The sequence below is a fragment of the Triticum aestivum genome, chromosome 5A (genome assembly GCF_018294505.1).
Source record: "Triticum aestivum cultivar Chinese Spring chromosome 5A, IWGSC CS RefSeq v2.1, whole genome shotgun sequence".
NCBI classification, from domain to species: domain Eukaryota; kingdom Viridiplantae; phylum Streptophyta; class Magnoliopsida; order Poales; family Poaceae; genus Triticum; species Triticum aestivum.
Window position 1 is genome coordinate 547,620,286 of NC_057806.1, and position 11,173 is coordinate 547,631,458.

At 44.0% G+C, this 11,173-nt stretch overlaps 1 protein-coding gene across 1 annotated transcript; it reads left to right on the forward strand.

Annotated features, from left to right (window-relative positions):
• The first annotated feature begins 8,264 nt into the window (after positions 1-8,264).
• LOC123104663 (anthocyanidin 3-O-glucosyltransferase 2) lies at positions 8,265-10,314 on the forward strand. The gene has a single exon (XM_044526544.1). The coding sequence runs from the start codon at positions 8,506-8,508 to the stop codon at positions 9,979-9,981; it is 1,476 nt and encodes a 491-aa protein (XP_044382479.1). The 5' UTR covers positions 8,265-8,505; the 3' UTR covers positions 9,982-10,314.
• Positions 10,315-11,173: the final 859 nt, after the last annotated feature.

Genomic DNA, 11,173 nt, shown 5'->3' on the forward strand with positions numbered 1-11,173 from the left:
CTCCATATCTCAAAACAATTATCAAGTATCAAACTTATCATAGTATTCAACACACTCATAAGAAAGTTTTATTATTAATCTTGTATACCAAGCATATTAGGATTTTAAGCAAATTATCATGCTATTTAAGACTCTCAAAATAATCTAAGTGAAGCATGAGAGATCAAAGCTATTTATAGTCACCCAGTTACGTTGTGACGTTTGATAGCACACTAAGTGTTCCTCCAGTATTCGGGAGTTGCATAATCTCATAGTCATAGGAACATGTATAAGTTATGGAGAAAGCAATAGCAGTAAACTAAACGATTAAAGTGCTAAGCTAACAAATGGGTCAAGTCAATTACATCATTCTCTAATGATGTGATCCCGTTTATCAAATGACAACTCTTTGTCCATGGCTAGGAAACTTAACCATCTTTGATCAACGAGCTAGTCAGGTAGAGGCATACTAGTGACACTCTGTTTGTCTATGTATTCACACATGTACTAAGTTTCCAGTTAATACAATTCCAGCATGAATAATAAACATTTATCATGATATAAGAAAATAAAAATAACAACTTTATTATTGCCTCTAGGGCATATTTCCTTCACAAGGAAGTTGTGAACAATTACTGGTAAAAAGTATTAAGGGGGTTGGTGGTTAATCTACACTTTTCCTTCATGTCGGTCCCCTCTCGCGTTTATGTAGTGATGACACGTGGACCACACTAAAAAATGCTCCCTTTTCTCGACTTAGTTTTGTGGCTCCATCAATTTGTGTGTGCTCTCTTCAATGGCACCCAGAGAGTTGCGATTGGGTTTGGATCTAGTTATGCCCTTAACTTTTAGAATAATAATGCAATATTACAATTGTAACAAATATTATTAAAAAATGATTGTACTATAACACTATACAATGTGGCACATAAAATGGCAAGAAAACCCAATGGTATGTGACACACATATAAAGAATAAGTGGCGGCAAATATATCTGAACAAAAAAAGTATAGAAGTTTCTCTTTTACGTCTCTCCAAATGGACAAATCACTGTGAACTTTATAGGTCAATCTAACTCTAGTACTACAATGCCTAAAATCATTCTTGAAACTTTTGGTATACTGGAAATATCTAAAATGTAGGTCAAGGCACACTCCCATTCCAGAAAATCCACTATCATTATATCAGACTCCCATATTATCTTTAAAGATAAAAGATTCATAGTGTGCCTGGAATGATGGATGTAAGACATAAATGCTTATGTTTCTCTTCAAGATATAGCATTTGGGTAGGTACTCGAACTTTTAGCATGACTGCATCCTACAAGTACATGCGATCAGACAAAGAGATCACTCAAAAGGTGACATGCGAAAAGCTTAGTGTAGCATCTTGGTATCAGTTGCTCAAGTTATGTATACACTACCATTTAATATACTAGTGCCATGTAACCAAATGGCACATGCATGGCCATAAATCATTTCAACGTCATTTACTGTCCATGACCACCATACTAGACTCATCGAAGGTATGCCTTTCAACACTTAGCTCCATCGTCTGCCTTTCAACAGAAGACAACATACCTTGTAAAATATGATTGATGCAAGTTGGAGAAAAATAATACAAGTACAAAAGCTCTAAATATAGGTACCAAAGCTTTGTTAAATATATAAGGACCAAAGTTGGCATGGAACTAGTAAGAATTGAAGTTGATGCTCAATGCTTGAAGCAAACACTCCACCGATTAATGAGATGGAAAAATAAGGCTAACTTGATGCATTTATATTACAGGAAGCAATATTAGAGTGTGCCTCTAAATTTGGATGATTTCTAACCTTTCATGGTTGAATCAAACCTCTCAATTTTCATTGCTAAAATTACCAATCTTCTAATTTTGACCAATGTTGTTTTATCTTATATATGTTGCATGTGTTTTTATAACTTCCTTGCATTCGAAACCACATAATTAATTGAAATTATAATTTCATAATAGGTTCTAAAGCTATAAAACACAACTAACAATAGTACAAGCCTTTAGACCCACTGTAGGGTAGGATGTACCCTACATGAGGAAAGATCATTGTGGCACATAACACTACCCACCTTCTACATAACTAGCATGCCTCATGGAGATGGCATTTTACAGCCGGTCATAAACTGTGAAGAACTCAAGCACAACCAAATTTATGGTGGTGGTTCTCAATTAATCTTCAAAACGTGCACGCTGGAAGCCTTTCAAACTAAGGTGTTTGTTTGAGCTCTCAATTAATATAGGTACACGATTGGATGGGAATATGTCGACATGCCTTAGTTATAGGTAATTTCATTCTATGACGTTTTCTACTCTCTCTCACCCACCCCCTCAGACGCCCATTCCAAGCTATAGTATTTCTTTTTGTGCAATCTTGCCAACCCTCTTTGGAACAAAAAGGGGATATTTTTGTTTTGCATCTGAAGGATCAAAACTGAGGATGATGCTCAGGACCTTAATCAAACTCTCTATCTTTTTCATGAGATGAAACAGAAATTAGAGATACTTTTATGCTAGACTATATATTAAGGGATCATGCTCATTTATTACCTTTTTGTAATCTACTAATTTATGAACTTTCACGATAAATGCTAGGCTTGGACACACATCCCCTCCACCTGCCTTCAACCAACCAAACCATGGTAAATGATAGGAGGATTTCCTAATGACTCCACCAACCACCATGGCATGGGTGCAAGGCAGTCACCTAATTAATTAACATACATTGAACACCCGAAAGGAAAAAAACAGTGAATTTTCATTGGGATAAAGAAATCTCCGGGTGAAACACATCAAGTCGAATGAACACATGCCATGGTATTTTTTGTGACACTAGCATACAAGTTCATCGAGCCCTCATTCTTATATAATGGAGGTCGCCAGTGTCTCAATTGGAACATATTCAATGTAAAATCATCAAAGAAAGTGTTCACACAAGGCGAGAGGGCTAATGATTTGGAAAAATTACACAAGCAAGTAGGAACAATCAACTGCAAGGTAGGCCCAAAGATGGTAACAGCGTCGATGCATCGCGACGCCAACATGTACAACTTCTTAGTGCTCTCAAACCTAAGCATGAAATGGTTGACTTGTACTCATATGTGAAATAAGAGTAGCATGTAACTAGTTGGAAGATACAAAGCCATCGAGAAAGGAGAGTGTGCGGTCGAGGGAATGTAGGTAGGAAGTGTCAACATGCCTGCTCAATTTAAATTGGTGTCTCTCTTATTTTGCAATGGTTTGTTTCAGTGGTTCATTCGTACAATCTTTAAACTAGAGCAGTAATAGCTGACACCAACCTTGGTTGCAAAACTGCACCAACTGCAATTTAACACGGTAAAATGTGAAGTTGTAAATATACCCACATGGTAATTTTGTTGCACCCTAGCTCAATGGCAAGTGCATAATGTTTTCACTTAAGCCACTGGGTTTTAATCTCCCCACCTACCTAGCAACACAAAGTTAATGGAGGGACCATCCCACTTTTATTGTTTTTAATTATTCTTGCACCATTACAATCAAATAAGGTTGTTGTGCCACTCTGAATTAAGGTCAATAGTTTGACCACGGTCAATTTATTTTATTGTGCTTGTAAAAAAATGTTTTAACAAATTTAAAGGCTAGGAAATTTGAAAAAAACTAGATACACATTAGTTAACCTGCAAAATTGGTGCTATTGGTAAAATGCCATTGTTAAAAATTTCACATGTCTATATGTAATCCCCACCCCATTCAACCCCAATCGAAGCTCAGACCCATCCAAGCCATATATGTTTTGTAACACATAGAAAACATGCCGACATAGAAACCTACTACAAATCGACATACATTTGAAGCATGTGCAAAGCATAAGTGAGCTGATACATTTGAAATTCAAACAATTGAACAACTCTAGAACTGTGTGTAGTCACAAAGCAATTTTGGACATAAATCACGTGATGGATGCACTGTGGTGTGTTGGCTCAAATCAAATGGAAGTAGTCACAAACGATTGACGATGTGGGAGCGTTTGAGAGGTGGGAGCGCAAACAACAATTCCTTAGGCGTCAACCACCGCAGTGAAATGTGTTTATTAATCATTCTTGTATATATGTTGTTTGATTTTGGTAGGGGTGTTACCGCCATGTTTTTCGTTACCAGCATGTGTTGCCTGCCAGAGTTGATCAAGGACAACTAGCAAATGGACCGGCGTCGGTGACGATTTTTTTCTTAAAATGTTGCTTTTCTTAATCTCCTTCAAGCTCCTTTTTAGTTTTTCCCTCATTCCAAATCTCTAGTTTATTCTTTGGTTAAAATTTTGACCTTCTGGTCACCTTTATACATATTTCTGCCTAATAATACATGAAAGCCAACTTTTATCATATCTGTTTAGAAAAAAGAGACGTCGCATACAACGGGAGATGGAAGGATTTGGGTACCAATATGGCAGGCCACGAGGAATCATCCGAAGTCCGTATCATGTATCTTCCCATCGAGGCTGCTCCTTGGCAGCACACATGCATCTCCAAAATCCCCACCAATCCATCGATGCCATGTTTCAGCAAATTTAATTGCAATCTAGTTCACATGGATTCATAGACATCATGGCTCCTGAAGCTCGCGTGTGTAACTTCCCGGTACCTCCCAATCCTATTTGTACAATACTAGTTGATAGTTCCTAGCTAGGTACAAACCCATTGAGAAAGAGAGGTGCGCTCCTCGAACAAATAGAGAGGAAGGACGTCATTTCTTCCTGCTTAAATTGGTGCAATATTCTATAGCCCAAGGTACAAACTGAAGTAGTAAAGTAATGAACAATATCATGCACCACCTCAAAAATTACAAAACTGTATATTACTATTACTATTATTGTTATTGTTATTGCTATTATTATTGTGCAAAATCATTGTTGGTGGTGCTAAAATTACCGGTTTTACTAAGTTGTATAAGATTTTCTTATGTCTGAGTATTTATGACATGTATTACTTGTGAAGTGAAAAGTGCAGCTTATATTTTTAGAGAAGTGAAATATAGTAATAAGTGTTGGTACTTTTCAAAATTGTATATCCCAGCATTCTGACGAACAAGAGCTGACCCACACCTCACGTCGTTTCCCAGTCCACTAAGAACATGAAGGTAACACAAAATTGCATTTGAATTGGATATACTTCAGTGCTCACTCTTTAGAGTGAACTCTATGGCAAAACAAACTGTAGCCATGTTTGATGGCATTGTCCCTGCCATTGTTCTGCTTCGCGAAGATACCCACAGGTGTGCTTTAGGCTAGGAACATGATCCATATGCAACACCAATGATCGGTCCTCGCCCGTCATGGGGCGCTTTAGTTGCAAGGTTAACATTCTCTTGATCATCGTGGAAGGATTTTTTAACTCCCGGGTTAATTAGTGTTGTGTGTATATAAGTAGATTAACATGCCTGGATGTTGCATTGAATAACTAAAACACTTGCCACAAAATGGCCAATCTTCTTAGATCTCAGGCCAGCCATCGGTTGTGTTGCATTTTAGTTCCTACCCAAATTCTAGCTAGGGGTGCAACATAATGTGATACATGAGCTCCCACCTTAGGTTCGACTCAATTACACGACCTTAATATTGGTCTTAGGACCAAAGCCTTGCCCTCTCACATTCCTTCTGTCTATTCTCTCTCATGCAACTACCTTCAAAACTACAATAGTCAATGTCCGGCTCCAGGATTAGTGGATCAATCACTGACGCACTCGTATTCCTGACACCTCCTTACCCCATAGTGTTATGTCGTCCACTTGACGTTCAGGGTGTCATGCCAAGGCACCACATGTGCGTGGAGAAATTCCTAGAATAAGGAGAGGAGGCAACACCTGGAGCAAAACTTCAAGGATGCATGTACGAGCCGTTGCTCTGTGTTAATTTGGGTTGGATGTAATCTATGCCAGAAATGATCGTTGTGGCACATAACACCACTCTCCTTCTATATGACCATCGTGCCTCATAAAGATATTTGCAGTCGGCCACCAAGTGTGAAGATCACAAGCAAAACCAAGTTCATAGTGGCTGCCCTGAGTTAAATTCCAGGATGTGCATAATATATGTATTTTTTGTTCGAACTTTGAATATAGCTATACGAAACTTGGCATGGGATTTAACTATATGTGTTTTTTTGTGCCCTTTTCTTTTCAGTAGCATTAAATAGTTTATTAACGAAGTCCTAATGTGTATTTGGTAATTTTCAGTAGCACCAAATAGTTTATCAATCAGGACATGAGGTGTAGTGGTTACCAGCTTAAACTGAACTCTCTTTATGTAATAGATATTTTACACTACTATGTCCTTGTCTTTAATATGCTCATCGTGAACAAGTTATAGCTGATTTGACAATCCCTTGAAATAACGATTTCTAAATCTACAAGTGTCTTGAGGCGAAGCAAACAATGGGTTTTTGAATTAATGCAAAGATCATTATAAAGGAAAATGGTAAAAATTCTACCTGATGATCTTGCTATTGTTATTATCATACTGTTGTTTGTCTTCTCATTATTCGATAAATGAAATAGTTGTTCTCGGCAAAGGGTGTTGCACCTGTGAAGAAATAGCGCATTTCTATTGAACTTTGAGCTGATATTTTTGTATTTGATGTGTTTCTAGCTATTTGGTGTTGTGTCACAATTATGTAGGATGGCCGAGCAGTAGTTTGGTGAGATAATTTTGGCGTAGCTCCTCCCTCCTCAACGAGAACAGCTTCTTAAGGGGTCTTTGAAAAATAATGCATATTTAGTTCGCAAAAACTTATTTTTGCATGAAGTTCACGTATTCTTTGCATTGTTCTGAAATCTTCAAGTGAACGACGAAACCCCACCTTGAGCTGAGCCGTCGTTGGTCTGAGGTCAGCAAGGCATCATGCCATCTTGATGTTTGTGTGCACTAGAACCCCTCTGTTTCGTGAATAACCAGTGGTGTTAAACTACAGATATATCTGTAAGCAGACCATGTAACATTTCTTAAGCGCTAACGATGACACTATGTACTTATTTTTCTTGGATGACCCTTAGAATCTTGTTGTTCTATGCTGCAACTTCCAATTGATGTTTGTTTGCACCTACATTTCAACCGTTCCATTCACCCATTGCCCTGATGAGAAGCACACATTTGGAAATAGTTCCTTTTGTATTTGTGTTGTATTCAAGAAGTGAGGAAATGGCACATTAATCCGCAAGCCGGATTTGATGGTGGATTAGGCTCCGCCATATTGGCATATTCAAAAAGTTGCAGGCTCCTATCGTACTGGAGCATGTTTGATGCAAAAAAAAAATCCAGATTTTTAATTTTTTACTAGTACTACTATTTTTTGAATTTAGCGGATATTTTTTACGGGGTGAATTTAGTGGATATATGGTATGAAGCCACGTCATAGCAAAAGCTTGCATTATTTGTGGGATATCTGAAGCCACATCCCTCACGACTCTTGTCATCCGACAGGTGGAGTGAGACCAACTCAGCGTATGACCATGTCTTAGAGTGACCACATACGTAGAATCTTCCAATTCCCAAAAGCGAACTGTTTTTTCTCCACCACACATGCTGGGAAACAACAGGTTGCTTCGCCCGACTTTTCCTGCCAATAAACACATAGCCATCGACAGCAAGACAAAAGCGAGAAACGAACGACACAACGGCCGGCCCGCTTGACGGAAGAGGTTCCATAACGAAATGAAACTCTCTCAGGTCTTGAGGGCATGCACAATGCATAGCCTTAAGGTGATGCCTTGCATGCTATGTAGGATCAGATATGACGTAAAGTAGGTTCGGATAGAGAAGCGGAATCCTCTTCAGGAGGCGGGTGCTTGAAAAGAAAGAATGTGGTCCGATGACAAAAGCTGAAAAGGTTGAAATGAAAAGTAGAGATGCATGTGTACTAAAGTCTATTTTATATTTCTTAATAAGGTCCACTAGTGATAGCTTGCATTGAGGAGAAAAAATAAATATAGATGCCTCAAATTACTTTTTGCCCTGACAGCCGACCTACCACCTTGATGGAAATTAATTGCTTTATTAATAAAGCAGGAAGGCATATAACAAGAGAGAGTGACATGCTATGTCTACCTCCCGACCGTGACAACGACAAGTCCTGGTTCCTGACCGGTTCTCCATGAGTTTTTTTTTTTGATTGAAAATCAATAGTAAATCTAGTTGCTAGCGAGAAACAAGCTCTCATATTTTCTTCTTGCAAGAAGGCATAGTTCTGATAGCGTGAAATTCTGTTTATAAATGAAAATCAAGCAGCTCTGTCAGTCGTTCTCGCATCATCTACCCCGGCGTCTCCACGATTGGACAAGCCAGCGCGCACGCGCGACTACTTTTCCAAAGTTTTTCAACCTTCACATCTCATAATCTTATCCAGTATAATAACCAAGCATCACATTCCCCACGTTTTTTTTCGAGAGAAAGTGGGGAGAACCACCTTCCCAGTGACACCAAGAGGGAGGGGAGAGATCGCAAATTTTCTGCTTGTCCAGTAACAACAATGGCAGCTCCTCCGACGCCCACGCTGGTGCTGCTGCCGGAGTGGGGCGCCGGGCACCTCATGTCCATGCTCGAGTCCTGCAAGCGCCTCCTCCTCCGCGGCGGCCGCGCCTTCTCCATCACGCTGCTCGTCATGCGCCCGCCCACCGCGCAGGCCACCTCCCAGGTCGAGGAGCACGTCCGCCGCGAGGCCGCCTCCGGCCTCGACATCCGCTTCCACCGCCTCCCCGCCGTCGACCCCCCGGCCGACGCCGCCGGGGTCGAGGACTTCATCGCGCGCTACATCCAGCTCCACGCGCCCCACGTCCGGGACGCCGTCGCCGGGATGCCCTGCCCTGTCGCCGCGCTCGTGCTCGACCTCTTCGCCGCGCCCATGGTCGACGTCGCCCGCGGGCTGGGCGTGCCCTCCTACGTCTTCATGTCCTCCACCGGCGCCATGCTCGCGCTCATGCTCCACCTGCCCGTGCTCCACCGCGTGGTTACCGTGGGGTTCGACGAGCTGGACGGGGAGCTGCACGTGCCCGGGCTGCCGCCGGTACCGCCGGAGTGCTTGCCGTGCCCCGTGGTGGACAAGAAGAGCCCCAACTACACGTGGTTCCTGCGCCTCGGCGGCAGCTTCATGGACGCCACGGGGATCATCGCCAACACCGCGGACGGGCTCGAGCCGGGGCCCCTCGCGGCCGTCGCCGACGGCCGCGCCGTGCCAGGGCGCCCCGCGCCGCCGGTGTACCCCGTCGGCCCCGTGCTCTCGCTCGGCAGCAGCGCCAGCAAGAAGGATTCCTCCTCGGAGCCACCGCACCAGTGCGTCGCCTGGCTGGACGCGCAGCCGCCGGCGTCGGTGGTGTTCCTCTGCTTCGGGAGCATGGGCTGGTTCGAGCCGGCGCAGGTGGTGGAGATCACCGCCGCGCTGGAGCGGTGCGGCCACCGCTTCCTGTGGGTTCTGCGTGGCCCCCCTTCCTCCAAGTCCGGCGCCGGCGCGCCGGACGGGTCGGAGCACCCGACGGACGCGAGCCTGGAGGAGCTGCTCCCGGAGGGGTTCCTGCGGCGGACGGAGGGCAAGGGCCTGGTGTGGCCGACGTGGGCGCCGCAGAAGGAGATCCTGGCGCACCCGGCCGTGGGGGGGTTCGTGACGCACGGCGGGTGGAACTCGGTGCTGGAGAGCCTGTGGCACGGCATACCCATGGCGCCGTGGCCGCTGTACGCGGAGCAGCACCTGAACGCGTTCGAGCTCGTTGCCGACATGGGCGTCGCCGTGCCGCTGAAGGTGGACCGGAAGCGGGACAACTTCGTGGAGGCGGCGGAGCTGGAGCGGGCGGTGAGGTGCCTGATGGGCGAGGAGGGGCGGAAGGCCAGGGAGAAGGCCGCCGAGATGAGAGACGTCTGCCGCAAGGCCGTGGAGAAGGGCGGCTCCTCCGACGCTGCGCTGCAGAGGCTCTCGGAGGCGCTCCACGATGGCGCGGTGCCCCCGACCATATGAATCGATCCTTATAATGGAGTATATATTTCTCTCCTACAGAAAATGATAAAATAAAATCGAAGTGTGTGTGGTAGAAACACCAGAGCAGAACATCTTTGATGCAGTTCAAGGCTGGCGTTTTGATGTGCTCCAGATAGAGTGAAGATCTGGAAAGTAAGTCTATGCGCGCCGAGAACCAGTGATGGAGAAGCTCCTTTTGGTCATTTGCTATTTTGTCTGCTTTTGCTCATAAGTTTGTATTGGCTAGCTTGTGGTTGTGTATCTTGCTTTCACCCATTTTTGTGGTTTGGTAGTTCGTTCCTATGTTAATATAAGCAGCGTCTTTTTTTTTTCTTTCGAAAAGGAGGTCGATCCTCGGCCTCTGCATCAATCCATGCATGCATCGATCTTTAATAATTATTTAACAATGGTCTGAGAGGAACATATATGAAATCACTAGAAGTCACCATTCACACCTACAAACTTTTTAATGTGAACTGCCCTCACTCCCCACCGTCTAGAACCGGGGTCACCTCACATGATGTATCAGGATCCTACACCCGGTGCAACAAATCTAAAGTGTACACCGCATGCACACGTTTTATAAACCACCACCACCATCAAACCGCTGACCCATCTCCAGGAAGGAGATCCGCATCATCCCTGCTAGACCGGCCATTTGTTGACACCTCCACGACGTCAAACAACACCACCGCTCTGCGCTCGTCCATCTAGATGCATATGTCGCCGAGACTAAGCCGCACCATGCCGCCAAGATCCGTCGTCGTCGACGCGGTGAATGCGACACCGCTCCAAATGCCAACCTCCACACCATCGCCGCCGGTTTAGCCCTTGGCACGGGGAGCCCACCATCCACAGTAACCCTCCACCGAACATCCAAGCCTCCCAAGACGGCGCCTTCATGAAGGGTACGACACACAAGGCGCCTTCACCGTCCAATCCAAAACGGATTTTGGACTTTTGTCCAGAAAGGGGTCGGGGGTAGATAGGAGGGACCTCGGCTCCAAGAAGTTTAACGACGCGCCGTTGTCGGGCTGAACCAGTCGACCAAAGTTTTCTTTGGTCCCGATCCTATACCACAGACCTCTGTCTGCTCCAAATCCTATACCATAAGAGATTAGAAGATGGTTCGGAGAAAAAAAGCTCAACAAGTATATACTACTTTGTCCCAACCCGCATGCAAGCCAGTCAG

Bases quoted from the DNA above. Each gene is read 5' to 3' on its own strand.
- LOC123104663 (XM_044526544.1), top strand. From the start codon at position 8,506: ATGGCAGCTCCTCCGACGCCCACGCTGGTGCTGCTGCCGGAGTGGGGC.